At 36.9% G+C, this 22595-nt stretch overlaps 1 protein-coding gene across 7 annotated transcripts in view; it reads left to right on the forward strand.

Moving 5' to 3' along the window:
• Nucleotides 1-22595, forward strand: part of LOC126260026 (protein NDRG3) — a 584669-nt gene that overhangs the window by 530405 nt on the left and 31669 nt on the right. For all 7 annotated transcript variants that reach the window (XM_049957195.1, XM_049957197.1, XM_049957192.1 and 4 more), the window contains one exon: nt 4849-4933. In XM_049957195.1, the coding sequence (XP_049813152.1) occupies nt 4849-4933 (85 nt within the window). The remainder of the gene's footprint in view (nt 1-4848; nt 4934-22595) is intronic.

Raw genomic sequence — 22595 nt, forward strand, 5'->3', positions numbered from 1 at the left:
GGAAAGTAGAGCGTACCGGTTGGAGAGAGGAGCTGTGGTCTGAAATTAACTGCATGGTATCGAGGTCTGCCGATTGCAACCGAGGTAGGTCCGTTAAGTCAATTAAGGTTGTGACAGCACCAACACGCGAGAGAAAATCAGCGACCACATTGTCCGCTCCTCGGATGTAGCGAATGTCATTTGTAAACTGCAAGATGTAATCGATGTGACGAAAGCGTCGTGGGGGCGGATCAGCCGCAGGATTTTTTATGGCAGGAACCAACAGCTTGTGATCAGTGAGCACATAGAAATCTCGTCCCTCAACATCAGTTCTGAAGTGTCTTATGGCCTCGTAAACTGCAAGTAATTCTCTGTCGAATGCTGAGTATTTCTTCTGCGCGTTGTTTAGCTTTTTTGAGAAAAACTGCAGGGGGGTCGTAACATCGTTGTATGTCTGACTCAGTACTGCGCTGATAGCATTGTCACTAGCGTCAGTAGTGATAAACATTGTGGCGTCTGCCCGTGGGTGAGCAATAGTGACAGCGGAGGCCAACAGCTGTTTGAGTTCATTAAATGCCTTGTCCATGTTTGGTGTCCATGGTACCTGGCGGGTGCCAGAAGTTTGTGGGCCAGCGAGAGCATCTGTGAGAGGAGCCTGCACCGCAGAAGGCTGGCAAATGTTTCCGGTAATAATTAACTGTTTCGAGGAACCTGCGTAATTCCCTAAAGGTCTGAGGGCGTAGCATCTCGAGAACAGGCTTGATCTTGTCCTGTGGTGGTTTCAGACCGTCCGATGACACAACATAACTTAGGAATGTGACGGATGACTGGTGCAATTGAGTCTTTTTATTGTTCAGTTCAATACCAGCGGCCGCTAAAATATCTGTCACGACTTGAACACGCTCCTCACTCTGTTCCAAAGTAGAAGCAAAAACCAATATGTCGTCCATGTATACGAAACAAAAGTCTAGATGGGATAAAGTTTGATTGATGAAACGTTGCTACGTTTGGGGGGCGTTTTTCAACCCAAACGGCATAAATTTGTATTGGAACAGCCCGAAGGGAGTGGTTATGGCAGTCTTCTCAATGTCCTCCGGAGCCATAGGAATCTGATGAAATGCGTGCTTACAGTCCAAAACAGAGAAGTACTTTGCGCCTGCGAGCGCATGATTGAAGTCTGCGATGTGTGGGACCGGATATTTATCAATGATGGTGCGGGCATTTAAACGCCTATAGTCTCCGACCATACGCCAAGTACCGTCTTTCTTTTGGTCAAACAGGATAGGACTAGCCCAGCAACTGGGAGAAGGTTCAATTATTCCCTTTTGTAACAGATCATCCAATTGTTCTTTTGCAATTTTCATAAATTCCGGCTTGAGGCAGCGTGGAAGGTCCATGCTAACAAAGCCAGAGTCCACGACCGTTGGCGGTTGGAAGATACTGGCGGCACTTGATGAATTCCACTGCATATTCTGGCTGAAGAATTCCGAAGATTCTTGTGGCATGTCCACTACGATGGCAGGAGTGCTGGAGAGATGTTGCTGGAATCCGGGTGGCGGTGAATGCTGAAAAAAGGCCCTCGCGATCGCGGCGAAACCCGACGCGGTAGGCGCATAAATAACCTTCGGGCGGTAACTCGGACGCGTATTACACAAAAACGGGGTCACCAGTGAGGGAATATGGTATAGTTGTAGGTAAACAACTAGAATTCTCTCATATACAGATTTATTCACTCTTAACTTCTACACAGATACAAGTCCGGAGGCTAACTGGCGTTAGCGTCCAACATCCTGCCCCAAAGCCCTCTCCTCAAAGATAGCACACTTGCGCACAAATATCGATATTTATGGCGCTCTATGCCACAACATCATACTTATGTGCAAATTGAAATTTTTACTATCAAATGTAGTTGTTAAAAGTTCCCATTCCTGTCATCACCATCTACATCTTTACTTTTTGGGAGTAAAATAGCATGACTATTTATTTATCATTTTCAGTTGTCCAAGAAAATTAATTTAATTAATTTATGTAACTGATTACAGCACAGTAAGTTTGCTTTATATCTATACAATCAAACTTTATCAATGTTGAGAAACACTTTTGAAACACACTGAAGTGCTTTGCAGTTATATGTGCTCCTGAATGTATGTAGTCTTTCATTGTTTGGCTGCTTATCTTATAGCGAGCAGAGCATTCCACCACACTTTTCTTCATAGATTTGTTATAACTGGATTATTATTTGAACGTGCCTTTGACTATCCTCATGAACTTCATTAAGATTAAACTTATCATTTCAAGATTTTATATTTATTAGTAGAATCATGTAATGCAATTTGTTTTATGATAATTATAAATTTTACTACCATTTTGGAAATGCTTATTTAAAATCACCATGTTTCATCCTATTTCTGCTACAGAACTTCATATACTTGCAATATTAATGGGGATGCAACAGAAAATTATTTTTATCTGACTGCCACAAGTCTGAGCCCATAAGTTGAATTAATAGTTAAAAGTGGTTTTGTAACTGTATTTGATATGAGTTCCACACACTTGAGCAGTATTCTAGGATGAACAGCATGATTGTTTTGTAAGCAATCTCTTTTGTAGGCTACTGCTTTTTTTCCAACATCTTACTAGTGAACCAAAGTCTGCCATATGCTTTACCCATGATTGAGCCTATATGATCATTACTATTTCATATTCCCACAAACTGTTCACCCAGATATTTATACAAGTTGACTGATTACAAGAGTGGCTCATTTATGTTGTGGTCATACTACATTTTGTTTTTTTGTGAAGTGTCACAGTTTGATTTATCTGAACACTTAAAACAAGTTGGGAATCTTTGTATCACTTCCATATCTTTCCAAGATCTGACTGGACATGTGTGCAGCTTTTTTCAGGTATTACATTATTATAGCTAACTGCATCATCTCAAAAATTCTTAAATTATTGTTAATATTTCCTATCAGACCATTAATGTATAACATGAACAGCAAGGGTTCCAACACGTTTCTCTGGGTATGCCTGAAATTACTCCTGCATCTTCTGTGACTATCTACCCAAGATAACTTACTGCATCCTCTCTAGCAAGAAATCTGAAATTCAATTGCAAATTTCGTTTGATACCTTTTACAGTTTTCATTTTGTCAATAAGTGCTGCCATTTTACTGGGTCAAATGTTTTTTGGAAGTCAAGGAATACTGAATGCATCTAATTACCTTCATTCTTGGCTTTTAGAATGTCATGCGAGGAAAGCATGAGTTTGGTTTGAAATGACTGACATTTTCAGAGTCTGTGCTAGTTTGCATGGAAGAGGAACCCCACTGATTAACTCTACATAGTGCTTTGTTGCACCATTGCTGAAGAGCAATTACCATCATTATCATATTACAGCTGCCTCCAAATCTGAAAAGTCTCTTATATTTTGCATGTACTTGCCATATTTGGCAGCTAACTTTTAGAAAAGATGTAAATTTGAATGGCATCCTAATTTCACTTATTTATTCAATGCTAGTTATCCTTTACGGTCAGGTGTCACACAAGCTTGAACCTGACAATATTGTGCAACTTTTTCTCATGATGCTTTGTAAAATGAACTGTCATGAACATAGGGTTGTCCTTCACATTGGGGGGAGGGGAATTAGATGGAAGAGTGAATCAATGAATGAATTGAATTTGGTGGCCAATGATTCTGAAGTGAAATATTTCTGCAACTAATGAATTTCATTTCCACCACTATTTTTATTTGCCTTTTTATTTATAGGTGGAGTCATGAATGATGATGGTTGAGATAAGCTTTGTTATGTGCACCTACATTGCACATTATTTAACAGCCATTGAGCATTCAGTAGGGTTCAGAGTGTTCTGTCGTGAATGTTGCAGCCAATATGAGCATTAAATGGGATTGCAGCAAATTATTTAGTAAATGTTTGTTACATTTGTTGTGAGTTGTCACTGATGTTAGTGGTGGTAAGCGACAAATTCTATGTAAGCAAGTGAAAGACATAATGTGCAGAACGCACGCCTCCTTCAAGTGCAAAGCACGTGTAACACCTACCACATCTGTTACTTGGAACCAGCAACACTGCAATCCCCATCAGTGTCTCGATCTGGTTGAACTGCCATCATTCATGGGTTGAACAGTGGTAATGCTAAAGGTCAATTTTTTTTACCCCTGAGTTGCTCTCTTGCTTTGCATGTGTTCGAATTTTTCAAAATAATAAACCAAAGGATTTTAGAGAATTATCAGGCTAATAAATTATTTTATAAACATCAGACAATTTTTGTTAAAGACTATTTTTATATGAAGCAAATCAGATAAAAGATAGAAAGATCTACTTATCAGACACCTGCAGGCATAAAAACAAACAAAAATATGGCAGTAAGGCTTGTGTTTTGAATCAGCTGTTGCTTGCCTGACAGAAGATGGGACTAGAATGGAAACTTAAGTCCTTGTTCCACTAACCTGAGTCAGTTCTGTGTTTAATTGCTGAAGAGTAGAATTTCATCTAGCATTGAACCTCCACTTTTCCAGCTTGTTTATGGTTAAAAAATCTGGCATTTTCTATCAATTTTTGTTTCTGTGTTAGTTTACTACAGTTTTTCAAGCATAACTTTTCTGTGCTTATTTGACTGTAATTTAATTTTTGTGATGCTTATTTTTGAAGATGAATTGGCAAATAAATTCATTGCACTCTTCAGTCACTGTTATGTGATCTAAATTTAGCATACTAAGAGTCCGTATAATGACGTATTTAGATATCATCTGTAGTCTTTTGCTACCACAGAAGTGAGAAACTTTGACTAACCCTCAAATATGTACTTCAGTGGCAACATTACATTTGTTCTCTTCTACGTTGACAGATACAAGACTGTGGAATGGTGTTAGAAGAACAACCGGGGAAGGTCAGTGAAGCATTCCGTCTGTTCCTTCAGGGGCAGGGATATGGTAAGTGATGGGAGCAAATTTCACACCCATTAACCTTCAGCTAGTCAAAATACCTTTATGGACTACCTTTATTTTTTAAATGTAAACTTTGTGAATCCACAGAATCCAGATCTTTGTTTATTCCTTAGTTCTTTCTGCCTGTCAGCTGAAGTTTACACGCAGTTTGTATGTGAACAGTGTGTATATCAGCCTGAGATCTTGTGTACCAGAAGAATTTATTTGGTGTGACAGTCAAATGACAATATTCTGTTATGAGAAATTATAAAATTATCTGTGTCCTCAGAATACTCGACATTGCAGTCACAGAAAATAATAATACTGAGAGCTATAAATTTGAAACTTAACTGCAACAGAGAGGGTGAAAGTGGAATATTATTGTTTTATGTAGTAAGACTAAAAAAATTATTGTCATACAATTATAAAAAGACCCTAAACCATAGTTCAGCTTCTAGTCTGTTTATACAAAATAAACTGAATGCTGGTACTCCAGAGGCAAAAAATATTTAAATTAAAGCACTTACCAACAAACTGTCAGGAACTCACTAATAGTGAAGAAGACATTATTCTCAGTCACACACCATAAACAAGTTTCAGATGGAAAAATCAAACTGACAAATATAGTATAGAGATGAACATGTACTGTTAGAAATTTAATTCATTTAAAATTTTCTGTCTGCATTTACCAGCTGCAGCATTTAACAGCCAATAATTATCGAAATGATTAACACAAAGTAGAGAAATATGTCTGAAATATGTTATTTCCCACATGAAAGTGAAAATGTATGTATTATACATATATCATCACTGAGACAACCCTTATTTAAAGTTAACTTACACTGATATTGATTTTAAATTTAGAAACATTATTATTAATTTTTTTTAAATTCAACCTGTTTCATCCCCTGTTATGAACCTGCTTCCTGAAGTATACAGAACTGCTCCCTTCACATGGTAGTCATTTCTTTAACAATGATATATTCATTTAAATTTCTGCTTTGCTAAGATCAGAAACGCCAGTAACAATATTTGCATTTGCATTTCTCAGGCATTTTTCTCTTAAAATTTCACTTCTAAAAATCATGAAAAGTTGTCACATGTCAGTCCTTGTTACAGTATGGCAAATAGCAAACCTTTTGATCACATTTCTGGAAATTCTATTGTGATGATTTTCTAATGTTTTCTTTATGAATATTCATATTATGTTATTCTCTATGTTTGCCTGAGTTACTACTGTTTCTTGCTGGATATGTGTTACAGCTTGACAGTTGCCTCTTTCACAATAAGAATAACAAATAGGCTATGTCATTTTTTGCCATATGTTTTGGTCTTATTCCTCATTTAGTAGTCTCAGTGTCTGCAGTTGCAGGAACATTGCAGTTTCTCTTCCTTTTGCCTTATCATTTAATTTCTTTTTTTACATAGTTACTTTAGGGAAGCAGAAGTCTTTTCTCTAGATTCAGGTATTGCATAGTACTTTATGTTGTAATTGTGTCTTCCACTTTTCCCTCCTCCTTTCCTCATGCCTTCTTACTGGTGTTGATACACCTTGTATACCTTTCAGAGGAGTTATGACCATATCTGTTAATGTTACAATTAAAACTTGTTTATTGAGTTGCTTCAGTGCTGTTGAAAATTTAAAATGTTTATTCTGATCCTATATTATGTAATGATAGTGTGTTTGAGACTGGGAAGTTCCTTGTGTACTGATTACACTTAATTCTTCAGATCTGTTTACATAAAATGTAAATTTTTGAATGAGTAACTGTTTTTATATTTATGTAATAATTAAAACAGTCATATAAGGTGTAATATTTAAGAATGCACTGATTTTTGCATTTAACACTACAGTGGAGCCAACATTATATAGAATATTCTAAATATGTAAGTAATTGATACACTATTATTTAATAATTTCTATTTTGTTTAAGTGCAAGTACTTTGTAGCATGCAAAACTGATATGTATCATGTAAAGGATATGTTTGTAATGGTAAGCTGCTTTCAATAAAATATTAATAAATCTTAATCTTCTAACTCACAGCATTACTGTTACTTGTGCTCTGTTTAGTTAGGTTCCATAATGCTGGTTTTACAATGGAAGGGAATCACTATTTCTTGAGCATGAGAGAAGGTCCTCAGTATCTTCTAAAATGGTATTATATCTCTCTTGCCTTCTGAATCTGTGTTGTTCTTTGTGAATGAGAAATAATAAGGATATTCATGTTAACTTCTTAAAATAAATTCCAGACTACCCATACAAATGAATATAGTATACAATGTATAATTATTTCTATTAAAATCTTTTCTTGGAGGTTCTTTTTTAATAGTAGTAAAAAGAGTGTTGATGTGTAGAAACATAACAAGTGTGATTTATACTACGTTAATGAATGATAATACATTAATGAATGAATGGTAGACCATAGATGTTGCTCTGAATTGCTACATTCTGAAATGCTTCATGAGAAAATAAATATGCAGCAAATGAAAATAAATCACTGAAACAGAAGGTGAAAGAATTTTATCAGTGGGTTACAGCAATTATCAGTATGCAGAATGAATAAAAAATTCCTAGGAGTATTGAAGACAATGTTTTGAAAATGCATTTTGTACAATCAATTCCCTTCTTGGGTCCTTATATGGGTTTCAATGCAACATTTGCGCCATTATCAGTTTGTTATATTTTCCCTTCATGGGTCCTTATATGGGTTTCAATGTGCCATTTGCACCACTATGAATTTCTGTTATATTTTCTGGGTATTTTGAGGTAAGAGATCCATGCTCTCTGATGGTTCATTATAGAGTAACTGCATTTCATTTGATTTCTTACCTTAATTATTATGTCTGTATTGCAGTAAAAATACTTGCACAATGTGTCAAAGACCAGTAGTATGCACTGTGTCTCTTGTTTAGAAAAAGACTTGTTTCATTCATTCACAGTACTTCCTGTTGACAACAGCTATGACCACTTTACTTGTCACCTTTAGGCTTACATTCAGTACAGCCTGAGTATGCAGGGTTAGTTGTACATTAAGACTGATACACAGCAGTGTGGGTAGGTCTACTGCTCAAGACAGAGCTGATGTACACCTTGTGTATGGCTTGATTGAATACAACTGAAGATCAGTGCAACAGTTATACTGAGCTGATCACAAAGAAATGGCAATGACATCTTAGTGCTTTTATATCTGTACCTAGGTGCCTTTAAGAAAATAGATACTTGTGTATTGCTTTCTCACTGTTACAAAGGCATTTTCAAAGAAAACGTGTAACTGGGATAATGAACCAAATGAATCATCATTGCACTATTACTCTGTATTGAGCCACCAAAGTGCTCAGAAAAATTCCTGAACAAACTTCAAAATTTTGTCAGTGGTGTTAGGGTTTATCCTGTGACACATCAGTAAATTGCTGGTATACACATAATTAAGTAGATTCCTCTACAGAGCATGAATAACGCCTTTTGTTCACAGTGTTATCTGCATAGAGCTGAATTTTTTCTACAAAGCTACAAGTCCTGGTTCATATTATTTGTAAAGCTCCACTGTTTTTGATTCCAGTCTTACTCACTAGAACATCAGGAATGTATACATTGTCTGATTTATACAATTTCTATCTCTGTTTGAAGTGCAGTGATTTAGTGTTGCTGTGACTGTGATAGCACTTTATAATTTTTTGAGCACTGTAATGAAGCAAATATTTATATTGATTAAAATGTGAGAAGCACTCTTCTTTTAGCCCAGTATTTGCTTTGTAATGGTACACTGAATCACAATTATTGTCAGGCACATTCGAATATGTGTTTGTTCATCTTACTTCCATCTCAAAGCAGGGGCATTACAGAGATGAATGATTAATCACACATATTAAGATGCAACAAATTTAATATAGACTAGTGTATAGTGTGATGTAATAAGCCCAATACTTCTGAAGTTATAGTGGCAGGAATATATCATGTGTGATAAACGAAACTGTCAGAGAGATTATTGAAGACTGAGGAAGATCACCGCATAAAACTTTCATTGATTGAGATTTGCAAGACAGTTTTTCACAAACCTTTTAAATAAACATTCAGGAAGCAAAAAATTAGGTTATTGCTGCAATGTATGCATATAAACATCTAACTGATGAAGCCAGTGCTATTGTGAATAACACACTGTAACTTGAGCAGTGACCAATAGAAGCAAACTATTGTTGATTGGGAGAAGGGGGAACAGGACAGAAGGTTGACATTAAATCTGATAGTCATATTAGTGCACATAAAGAAGGTCCTTCTAAGGCAAATTTATGGCCAAATGATCAACTAAAAATCTGCTGTTTTCCAATAAAAATGCAACTTTATGGGGAAGAATACAGTGTATTCATTCAGACGGATTTGGATCGAAGGACACTGAGATCACTTTCAGTGTCGTCCATGTCCAACTGAATTACCCAGTTCAAAAGTTGTTTATCTGTGCTAGTCCTGTTTTAAAACTGAAAGTATTATCCTTACTTTTGGGAAGAATTTGATTCTCTGGTTCATGAAGCACTGCTTATGAGGTGAGTGACACATCTTTCATGAAACTTCATTTGTCCTGTTTATTATTGTTCTCATCTCCCTTAACTGGGTTACTGATCTATGCTTACAGCAGGTCATGGCCAGTAATTGTGCTGCTTGTCACCTCTTCCCACATCTGACTAAGCAATCAGTTGAACATCAGTGTGCATGTGATCATATGAGAGACACAATCGGAATGAATTTTCATTTCACAGCTGAGTGTGCACTGGTCTGAAAATTCCTGGCATATTAACGCTGTGTTCTGGATAGGGACTCAAACCTGGGAGGTTTGCATTTTGTAATCAAGTACTCTAATGATTGATCCATCCTGTGTGACTTATGACCTGCTCACACCTGTTTACTTGTGTCAGTACTCCTCTCTTACCTTCCAAACTTCTCAGATGTTCTGCATCTACAGTAGAGCTTCTGAAAACTTGTAATATTTATGTTGTGACACAGAATGTAATTTTGCTGATAACTGGACAAGTTGCTCCTGTAACAGTTACAATAAGATCTGAAGATGGTTCTTGTTGAATTAAAATCAACCATTTTAAAAATGAAAGCTATGTAGAGGGCAATAAAATCTGTTGTATAAAAGTGATGACAGATTTTCTCTGAAGACAAAATGTCAGTTTTTGTGAAGTTTGTATTTTATATCCTTTCTAGTTTCAGATACCTTAAATTATTTTGCTGCCCACATATCAAAACTCATCTACTATTTCCTAATCAAATTTCCTCATTATCACCTGATTTAATTTGAATGCATTCTATTACCTGTCTTTTTACTTGTGTTGATGTTCATCAAATGAGCTCTTTCTGAGACACTACCCACCTGTTCAACTGTTGTACCATGTCCTTAGCCATCTGTGACAGAATTACAATGTCACCTGTAAATCTCAAATGTTTTAATTTCTTCTCCTTGAACTCTAATTCCCTTTCCAGATTTCTCCTTGGTTTCTTCATAGCTTGTTCAATGAGAAGAATGAATAACATTGGGGATAGGTTACCTCTCATTCAAATGATGATGAATGTGAACCAGCGTGTTTATTGTGACATTGCAACCTACTTATGATGCCATTTTTGAGATCCAAGACTGAAAAATACAATAAAAGAGTTTAATTTACAAGTTGGTCATTGTGTTCACCTTAGGCAGTATGCCTAGCTGACTGATACACAATACATTCAATTTGGGATGTATGACACTTTCCATGTAATTGAGTGAGGTGGTGCAGATTGTAAGGCATGAAAGTCATGTTTAGGAGAATGGGGGTTCAAATCTCTAGGGTTTCCTGCATTTTCCAGAAATCACTTCATGGGAACAAGTGAGAATTAAAATAAATAAATAATAAAAAAATTAAAAAAAGAAAAGTCAGCTACTTCCTGCAACTTTTTTTGTTGATTCTAAGCTCAGTGTCTAATAAGGGTGTTAATATATATTTCTTACATTTTTCTTCCACTCTGTATATCATGTGTACTCGTATAACAATATTCCTTTTCTAGTCATTCACAACATTGAATGTGAATTACCTTTGTGGCTTTTGTGTCAAATTCATGGCTTTTGTAAGTCATGTTCTGATGCAGGTCCACTCTAACTAAAATTTAAGTTATGTTATTTTCTTGAATTCTAAAATCTGTTTGACTGAATTAAGGTCCCTATCATCTAATTGGAGCTTGATGACTTCTTATAGAAACTCTCATTTCAACAAAACAGGAGAACCTATGTACTCAGTTCACAATTTAGTTAGTTTTATTCCTCTTATACCTCTCCCCTCATATCCTCTCATACAATCTTAGGTGTAATGTTGGTGGCCCTTTTGCATTTGAATAGAACAAGGGACTAACCAATTCACAACCTGACTGTTGCATGAAAAAGGTTTACTGCTGTGTTCCAACTTTTCTCAGTCTTTCATAAAAGATTAAATGCAACATACATAAATAATAACGTGAGTAGTATCTTAGTAACAGAGCATATGTTGACAGACAATATAAATCATTCATATGTGTTATTAAAGAAATGTTTTCCATGGGAATTACATTGCTTATGTCAGGTATAGTGTTATGCCTATTACAGAATACAAATATTGCATAATATATATACTATCTCATCTGAAGTATCCAGACACCCCTATCTAATGTAAAATTCACTGCTACATGTCATGAAATGTGAACCTGCCAGTATAAAAGGAGATGGGAAGTACTGTGTCATCAGTAGAGAAGCAGTAACAACAGGAGGGCTTAGTGACTTCGAATGTGGAGCAGTCATTGGATGTGACTAGAGAAACAAATCCATGAGGGACACTTCCGCCTTTCTAAAACTACCCAAGTCAACTCTGTTGGTGATGTAATTATGAAATAGAAATATGAAGGAATAACCACATCTAAACTTGGCAGACCTTGTTTACTTATGGACAGGGACAGTTGAGCATTATGGAGGGTGGTTGTAAAAAGAAATCAGCAGAAGGAATCACTTGTGAGTTGCAAAGCACTACCAGCAGGCGAGCTAGCACTATGACTCTGCATAGTACGGAGAAAGAATGAATTTACAATGGTCGAACAGCTCCTCATAAGCCACTAGTCACTGCTAAGCAATACTTGAAGTGGTGTAAAGAGTGATATCACTGGACAGTGAGTGACTTATAAGTGATTAGGAGTGATGACTCACTCTGTATCCTATGGCGGTCTGATGGAAAGGTTCAGGTCTGGAGAATTCATGGAGAAGTTATGTGCCATTGTGTATAGTGCCAACAGTGGAGTACTGAGGAGGTCGTGTTACAGTATGGTGGTGGTTTTAGTGGCTTGGGTGTTGTCCTCTTATTGCACTTACAAACCACAATGCTAAATTCAGAAAGAAATGAACTCATTTTACAGCATTGTGTGCTGCATACAGTAGAGGAACAGCTTGGAGATGATGACTGTATAAGCATGACAATGCACCCTGTCATAATGCAGTATCTGTGAGGCAAATGATTTATGGCAATAACATTCCTGAGATGGACTGGCTTGTCCAGAGTCTTAGCCTTTGTGATGAATTAGACTGTCAACTTTGCTCCAGATGCCAGCAATCAACATCACTACTTTCTCTGGTTTTGGCTCTTGAGGAAGAATGGGCTGCCATTCCTCTGTAGACACTCACACCTCACTGAAAGTGTCCCTAACAGAATTCAAGCTGTCTTAAAAGCCAAAGAGTGGATAAATACCACATTAATGTCCACTAATAGGTGTCTGCATACTTTGGAGGAGGAAGTGTAAAGTATTTTTCATTAATTGTCTAAGTGCATAAAACAATATTTTTTTATGGTTTAGGATTATAAAACAGTGAGACCTTAAGTACAACTTTTAATAAAGAAGAAAGTGTTACGCACAGACCTTTTCATATGTTGTCTTTCCAAATAGCATAATGCTAATGACATGTGTAAAAAAAGAGTGTACTGAAGCTTTTGGAAGTGCTATATTCTTCCATAGAAACAAGTGCAGATATTGTACAGAGTAAGTTATAAAGTCCATTGACCAATATATCCTTAATTCTACACTGTGCATGGACATAAATGGCTCAGAACCACTTTCACACCAATATATTTGTGACTGTGTGAGGACTTGGATGCAAGGAGACAAGGGATTGAAGGAATTTCCTGTGAAATAGAAGCAAAGCAATAACCAAAATAAAGACACCATGTTTCAAAGTGTACATTTGTGAAATCAAAATCTGCTGTTGGTAACCTTCAGTACCTCATTACTCCATACTTGCACCCTCTTTGGCATGCTGTTTGCAATATGGTTTAAATATACTGCTCAAACCTATATAACTTTTTGATGCCAGTCATTGTGAAATCAGCCTTTGTATGCCAATGACACCTACAACAATGCACTGCATGTTCCAGCTGGTCCCCAGTGTGATCAGTTGGTTTCAAGTCAGCAGATAGCACAGGCCTTGCAATCCCGATGACTAAGGCCTCCTGGAGAAAGGTGTTCATGAAGTGGATGGATTGTTCTTGAGCATTATTATTTTGAAAGATGAATCCATCTCCAGAATAATGTTTTTGTGGCTGGACAAGAAATTGTGGGATTCAGTTCTGATACCCCACAGGCACATATTACCATAGATCGTGACTAAAGGTGTTTGACATCTGCACATGATAGCATGATGGCTGACTCACCTCCCTGATGATCCCTCAGTACTGCATGCCTGAGATGGACATTGGTATCGGACTGACGCCACACTCTTCTATGACGAATCCTACAGTCACTGATGAAGAGAATTCAATGCTGTTAATCCATGTTGCCAATCTTTCCCACGCACCACAGTGCTGGAGGGTTCGTACTATTGTTCGTAAATGCCTACAGACCAAATTAGTCATGTGCAGAGGGTTGCATACTTTCTGGGTCAACACCATCCTCACAGTTGCCTCCAAAAAGGCAATATGCAGTTTTTCTGCGTTCTCCTCAAAATGCCTACAAGGTGTATTTTGTATATAGTGGTCATCAGCTGGTGTTGTTAACCATGGGTCATCACTAATAGACAAAAGCTTTGTCACTTTGTGTCTCATGATAGCGGCTTTATGCCTGAATGATGTTATTGCACTGAACACCAGTTTGGTGAGCAACTTCCCCTATTGACAACTGTTCTTTCCAAAAAAATGACAATTTGATCATGGTCTAAGCTTCAATTCACTTTTTGAGGTATTTTGACAGACAGAATTGTGTACAAAAAATTCATTGTCCTCTCTACAATTGGACATAGTGTGCACTGCTGAACTGCACTGAGAATTTAGGTTTATTTATATCTGTGTTTCATAGGTGACTGTAGGTAGCGATTTCATGTGGACAGAAGAGAACTGAGAAAGAAGTTTCTGATGAAAAAACCAAAACTATGCAAGCCATGAAGGCCATGTAAAATTTTGAGTTGCTTGTTTGCCTTTCAGAGGCGAGCACAGTGAAAAGAAAATACTAAGTTTCAGGTTCTGGTCTGATACATGATTTTAATGTGGTATGAGGCTCCTATGCTTTTCAAACTCTCTTTTCTGTTTTGCTGTTACATAATCAAATTTTAATTTTGTTGCTTTAGTTTATACCTGATTATTTGGAATTTCAGTAATAGCCATTGTGATAGTAGTGTTGCATATGAAATAATTTATAACAGTTTTCTTTGTGTATTTCTTGATCAGTTCTCCATCCCTGAAGGTTCTACTTCATCTACATCTACATCGATACTCTGCAAATCACATTTAAGTGCTTGGCAGAGGTTTCGTCAAACCATCTTCACAATTCTCTGTTATTCCAATCTCGTACAGTGCACGGAAAGAACGAACCCCTATATCTTTCTGTACGAGCTCTGATTTCCCTTATTTTATTGTGGTGATCATTTCTCCCTATGTAGGTTGGTGTCAACAAAATATTTTCGCATTTGGAGGAGAAAGTTGGTGATAGGAATTTCATGAGAAGATTCCAATAAAATGCAGTCCTTAGTTAGCCTTTCCCACGACATTTTCTATATGTTCCTTCCTTCATGCTGGGATAAATGAATACTAATAAATCTCAAAAGTTCAGAAAATATTCTACTTTTTTTCAGAGCTTATTGGTCTCATTTTCTCGTAATATCAGTATATGGTTTCATTTAATGTTTTGCCATTTGGCAAACCTTTCTGTGTACACGATTAGCTACAGGAAAATTTGAAATTTTTTGCAGGAACATTCATTCATTCACTGATCGTGTGCATGATACGGGTTTTGATACATATACAATGATAACATTTTTTGTTAAAAATGAGGCATTATATTTATATTTTATATTTAGTTTTTAATGTTTGGTTTAGTAGACCACAATATTATAGTATTTGATGATGTGTTGCAATGAAAAATTCAATAAGCATTACAAAACTGGCATATGTAGTAGGGGAACTATACTTGTTACAGTAAGATGTCTATACAATCATTTCATCATTTTATGATCTCCCCCCCCACTCCCACCTCTCCTTTCCCTCATCCACTCCCTCCACAATTTGGGCAATCTCCATGCAGTGTTCCAGATTTTAGTTTCTCTAAATCTGTCAAGTACTGCCAGGATAGTTCCTTTGAAAAGGGCTTCATTAATTTCTTTCCATATATTGTCGAATCAAAGTTTGTGCTGTGTCACTAGTAACCTATTCATCTTAATGACTTACAGGAAATGATATTCATAATATACGTCCACAAGTGCTGATCATTTATGAGCACTTTTTGAAGTATCATTGAACAGCAATGTGAAATAGTCATTTAGATGTGATATCAGTAGTGTGAAAATCTTAAGTTTTTTTATAGTGTTTCAACACACCCAATTACTTCTCTGTTATACATACTGAAACAAATGGAAGAACAGCATGGGGAAAAATTAAAATCAACACCCTCCTGCAGCAGATTGATGGATGATGTATCAAAGCATGTAACAGATGTCTGCCACGGTAGCTGAGTGGTCAGCATGACAGAATGTCAATCCTAAGGACCCAGATTTGATTCCTGGCTGGGTTGGAGATTTTCTCCGCTCAGAAGCTGGGTGTTGTGTTGTCCTGATCACCATCATTTCATCCCCATTGATGTGCAAGTCGCCAAAGTGGTGTCAAATCAAAAGACTTGCACCCGGCTAACAGTCTACCCAACAGGATGCACTAGTCACACGACATTTCATTTCATGTAACAGATCATAAAATTGCACTAGTCCTTGAACTTTCACTCTGTTTCCAGTCTAAGTACACACAATTCTACATGGACACAAACAGATACTGAAAAAACACTCACAGCTGCAGAAACTCTCAGAAAGTGTCAACACAGCTGCTGAAAGAGAGGGAGGGGGAGAGGGGGAGAGAGAGAGAGAGAGAGAGATAGAGAGAGAGAGAGAGAGAGAGAGCATGAGTATAGAGTGTGTGGTAGGTGGGGAGGGGAGGAAGATGGCTGTGACAGTGTATACTCAGGCTGGGAAAAAGAACAAGAGTTTAAATAGCTAGAGTCACTATCAAATAATTTGTGTGCATGTGTGTGTATGCACAATTCATGAACAGTAGCATTTGTTTTACTCCAGGGTTTTTCACTATATACATACTGTCAGTCATTCATGGTAGTGTGTGGGACTAAGGTCATCAGTCCCTAAGCTTACACACTACTTAACCTAAATCATCCTAAGGACAAACACACACACCCATGCCTGAGGGAGGACGCGAACCTCCGCCGGGACCAGTCGCACAGTCTGTGACTGCAGTGCCTTAGACCGCTCGGCTAATCCCGCGTGGCTTCATGGTAGTAGTCATTCCTAACTCTATAAGGGGAATCTAAAAAGGAGCTCTTAGGAATTCATAATGTGGTTTAGGGCAGACATGCGCGATGTTTGATGATCCATGGGATGGATTCAGGTACTCACCTAAGCTCACGGGTTGCCTTATCATGTGATGTGGCAGCTAGAACTATAGTAGTCCATGATATTAATTTTCATGGAGTAACACGTTAATATGAATGGCACCTCTTTCCTGACATATCATCCAAACAAATTATGCCTCAAAACATGTGTTTTTGAGAGTACATTCATTTTATATTCACCCTGGGTTCAGCTGTGTATATTTATTTATGTATCATGAATATTGTTTCTTTCCTTATGACAAAATCAACAAACAGCTAGCACAGAACTTTATGTGTGAACTGTCAACAGATAACTGGTTCATTCACAAAGTTGTGGCCTGTGCTGCCATTGTTTAAATTGGAACCTTTTGTCACCTACTAGCAATGTTTGCAATCTATCAGTGTGTAGCACAGGCATAAGAAGTAAGCAGTAAATAATGTGTGTTTTGTCAGCACTGATCCAGGGGCAAAAAATACTTCTTCCCACACCTCTTCACAGTAGTGAGCTGTTTCCCCCATTCTCCACATGCACGTGAGCTTGTTGTTCAAATCCAATGACAGTAAAATGGCATTGCACACATGCAGAGTAAGCAAAACTCTCACATGCTTGTGTCATTAGCTGAAAACCCAAGGCGAGCTGAGAATCAGTGGAAATATCTGAAGTACAGAACTAGCACCAGGCACGCTCTGCTAAATTTCTTCCTTGGTCTCTTAATGATCCTGTACAACAATACACTGTGTATATATTAAGTATGCCTGTACACAGGAAGCTCACACTCCATGTAAGTAAAAATTGTTCATTGTTATTTTCATTTCACTTCAGCTTTTTATAGAATATTATTTGCTGAATATGGAGTGGGCACCAACTTTGGATTTTATTTGATATATCTATCATCAGTTTTTAGGTGACATGGATGCTAAATAACTGCAGTAATATTAAAAATTACATTACTGGGGATTCCAGTCTGAATAATTTTAAGCACTCAATCTCAGCCTTTCACTTGCACAGTGATGATCGCATAGTGTATAGAAAAGAAAAAGGAAAAGTAGAGGAACTTGATAAACTATTAGTAAGTCACAAAAAATTCCTGTCATTGTAAGATGAAATAAAATTGTTGAAATCTTGAGAAGAATGAGGGTTAATCAGACAGACAAGTAATGAAAGTGGTAAAATAAGTATAGGCAAGTTTATGTTTAAAAAATTATAATCTGAGGTTGCAGCTCATTGACACTGCAGTTGATCACATTTGATGATTGGACAGTGAAAAAAGGAAAGAAAATTGTAAGTTTTATGTTTATGCAAGATACAAGGGAGCTCTTGCCACCTCCACCCTCCCTCCCCAATCAGAATCTGTAGTACAGAATTTAGAATTTTTATTCATTACAGAATTCTCAGGCACTTCTAGAGATGAGTGAATAACCATCAAATCTCTGGGATGTAATAAGTTTTTTGTGTCGTCTATAAAATTTAGTTCTTGTGGCATTACATGTCTCAAAAATGACCAGTCATTTACATAAATTTAATTTCTGTAGATGGTCATGGATACAACAGACTCTTCCAGCTAAAAGAAAGGGAAGATGACTTAGAAGAATTTTTGAATATAGCCCTTCTTCTTCTCCTGCTGCTTATCTATCAATGGATGTTGGCAACAACGTGTTGCATCTTTCTTTTGTGAACTGCAGTATGTAATAGCTGGTCTAAACTTTGTAGTCCTGTCCACTGCTTTATATTGTCCAACCATGATGGTCTTCTTTGCCCTTGTCTTCTTTCTCCTTCCATTTTTCCTTCTATTATTAACTGCAGAAAGCCTATATTTGGTGTTCCATACTATATGTCTTAGGTATGCAGTTTTTCTTCTTTTAAGCACTGTAAACATTTCTCGCTGCTTGTTCATGCTTTCCAGTACTTCAGTGTTGGTTATTCTTGCAGTCCACAGTATTTTAAGCATCCTGTGATAAATCCACATTTCAAAGGCCTCTAATGTCTTCATTGTTGTCCTTCAGAGCCATGTAGGAGCACAGGCGAGATGTAGCATTTTACAAATCAGACTCTAAGGTTTAGGTCTAGGTCTGTGCTTGTAAGAATATTCTTAAATTTTATGAAGGTGTTTCGGGGGTTCTCTGTGACATTTTATTTTGAAGTCTGTTCGCCAGTCTTCACAAAGCTAGGTTCCAAGGTATTTGAACTTGTTGACTCTTTGTATAACAGACCCTTGAAATCATAGATTTGCATCTTTAAATGAGCCTGACTCTCGTGTGACAATCATAAAATTAGTCTTTTTGATGTTAGTGTTTAGACCTAGAGTACTGCAAGTAATTTTCTACTATGATGATGACTTGTTGAAGGTCATCTAAATTATCAGCTATCAATACCGTGTCATCAGCATAGTGAAAGTTGTTGATATACATTCCGTTAACCTTTATGCCTTTTTCTGCTTCATCAAGTGCCTCCTGAAAAATATTCTCAGAGTATAAGTTAAATAACAAGGGTGACATTACGCATCCTTGTCAGACTCCTTTACATATATTGACCATATCTGTGACCTCATTATCAAATTTAACCTGTGCTGTCTGATTCCAATATAAATTCTCTATACAGTGGATATCTTTCCCATCTATATCAATTCTTTTGAGAATTTCCATGAGTATATGATATTGTACTCTATCAAATCCTTTTTTGTAGTCAATAAAACAGAAGTATACATTTTTACCCTCATCATAGCAGTTATGTACTAGGACTTGTATTGTGACTATTGCTTCTCTTGTACCTAAATCTTTCCTAAATCCAAACTGTGCCTCACTAATGAATTTCTCACATTTTTCATATAACCATTGATGGATGGCTCTCAGAAATAGTTTCAGAGAATGGCTCATAAGACTAATGAGTCTGTGATCTTTATATTTTCTCACATTCCTCTTATTTGGTAAGGGAATGAAAGTTGATAATAGCCATTCATCAGGGTAATGAATATAGTGTCGTAAATTTCGTTAAACAGTTTGTGTAAGACTTTGATACCTTCTTCATCAAGGAGTTTAATAAGTTCCATTGGAATTTCATCAGGGCCTGTGGCTTTATTGATTTTTGAGTTTTTGATGGCATTCTCGATTTCTTCTTTCATGATTGGAAATCCTGTTAAATTATTGTTTGTAGAAATCTCAAAATTTGGTCTATCATCTGAAAAGAGGTTCTTAGTGTAGTCTTCTGATATCTCTTTCTTCTCAATGGTATCTAGAACTATTGTATTATTTTTTTGGTTAGTAAGGAGATGTTTTTTCTTCTCTACATCCCAGCAGTTTCTTTTAACTTTTTATGTAAGTTAAAATCGTCATGTGCAGCTTGCAAGCTTTCAGTTTCTTCACATCCATGTTGTAGCAATTCATTTTTTGCTGTTCTGATCTTTGATCTTATGAGTTTCTGGATATTATTGTACTTCGTTTGATCTAATTGGGCTTTATACCTTTGCCATTCATCCGTCAATGGAAGAATTTCATCATCATCCATTCCTGTTTTTGATCTCTTGTTTTATGTCCTATTGTTTCTCGAGCAGTGGTTAGCATAATGTTTTTTGTTTCTTTCCATACTCTGGTACTGTTTTCTTGGTCAATTAGAGGTTTCATTGTCACTATTTTATAGTTGATGTCCTTGCTAACTTCGCTTCTTAGTTCAGGCTGTTTGAGTTGGTTTTTTGTGTTTTACAAAGTTTTTTTAAAAAAAAAAAAACAAAAAGAGAGAGAGAGAGAGAGAGAAGCTACTAGTAGTTTATGGTCAGATGGAACATCTGCTCCAGGATAAGTGGATGCTCTTGTAACTGAAGTTCCAAAATTCTTATTAATTAGACTATATTTTATATGGTTATGGACTATGTTGTCTTTGTTGTCAGCTGGAGAGTTCCATGTATAAAGTCGTCATGGTGGTAATTTGAACCATGTATTAGTGACTTTCATGTTTCCTTCTTGGCAGAATTGTAGCAGACGATCACTTCTCTTGTTTCGTGTTCCTAAACCAAAAGGACATACGAGGTCCTCACATCTGCCATTTCCCAGCTTGGAATTGAAATCTCCCTTTTTTATATTAATTTTGTGATGTTTTGTAAGGGCAAACACTTCTCTGACATGGTCATAGAAAGAGTCCACTTCTTGTTCATCTGCATCTGCAATTGGAACATATACTTGAATAATATTGAAGTTAACGGGTTTGGCACTACGTTTTAACAAGGCAACTCTATCAAAAAGTGGCACAAAATCCGTAACGCTCTTGGAATAGTGCTCTGAACAATAATGCCCACTCCTCTTCCAGGATTTCAGTCCTGATTCCCAGAATAAAATACTGTACATACAGCTGTAGAACACATTCCACTGACAGGCCACCAAGTTTCTGCTATACCAAGAATATCAATACTTAGTTGTGTCATTTCTTGGATAACATTTGCTAATTTTCCTGCTTCATATATACTTCAAACAATCCAGCTCTGATATTAATTTTCTTCCTTGTGTTCGTCTTTAACATGGATCCATTCAGAACTGTTCCCCCCCGGAGATCAGGCGTGGGAACTATTTAAAACTCCGGAACATTTAGAAATGAATGTATCCTTCCATGTGGTTCTCTAGGAATTCTGTCAACCTGGTATTCCGTTGCCTTCCGCCAAAATGTCAGCCGCTCCTAATTTGGAGACAGATGCTGTTAGCAGCCGTCCCCTGTGGATCAGATGCTGCTGAGCCTGTTGGTCTGCAAGAAGTATTTGATTTCCCTCCTACCACCCACATCTGGAAGGCATTCCCCTATCTGCCACCTGGGGACGCACCCTCCAGGGGTTACAGGCTACCCCATGGCGAATTTAGCACAGATTTTGTATTAAGGATAAATACTGACCAATCAAAAATGCTGAAAAACAGGTACAAATGAAAATGAGCAACTTGTTAAACCAAGGCAAGACATATCAGAAGTATTGAAAGAATTGTGCTATTGAGGAAACCAGATTTTTCAGTATAGCCAAAGCAAGGAAAACATCTGAAACAGAGTGGAATTAGTGAAGAAAGCATTTTTTTCAACAGGAGAGCTGTACTAGCATTAAAAGTTGACATGGAATTGAGATAAATCCTGTGGGATGGTACTTGCAGCGAAACACAAGGCGGAAATGAACTATGGACCATGGAAAAATAAAGAAGAACCCAGAACTATGTGAAATACAGTGCTGTAACAAGTTGTTAAAAATTAACAAATAAAATGCAAAATAAAGAGGAACCAGAATACGCATCAGTGAAAGAAGTGTGTGTAAATCTTTATCAGAGGAAAAGATGTGTTGTGGGATATGGTCTAAGACATTACAGCATAGTTAATTGAGATTGGAAGGTATCATACGAGTAAACAAGGACTGGAATATTTAAAACAGATTTAAGTGGAACTGAGTGTAGCAAATTTTTTGAACTGAAAAGACTAACACTGCGTAGGAAAAGATGAATAATATTGAAATGTTCTGTTAAAGACAGAACTATAAAAGAACTAATTGCTTGCATGATATCCTATAATGAAACTGTAACCTGCAAAAATAAATAATTGTGTGTGACTCAATGGCCTCATGCAAATCTTCCTATTGGATGCCATTTTGGTGCCTTGCATGTCCCTAACCATGGTAGATTAGGGACATGAAGTCACCAAAGTGGCATCCAATAGAAAGATTTGCATCAGGCCATTGAGTCAGGAAAAGGGACCTACAATTTAACATGGAATCCAAACCACATGTTGTTTCTGGCAGCTCCTCACACTGTTGAAA

The sequence above is a fragment of the Schistocerca nitens genome, chromosome 5, assembly GCF_023898315.1.
Source record: "Schistocerca nitens isolate TAMUIC-IGC-003100 chromosome 5, iqSchNite1.1, whole genome shotgun sequence".
NCBI lineage: Eukaryota > Metazoa > Arthropoda > Insecta > Orthoptera > Acrididae > Schistocerca > Schistocerca nitens.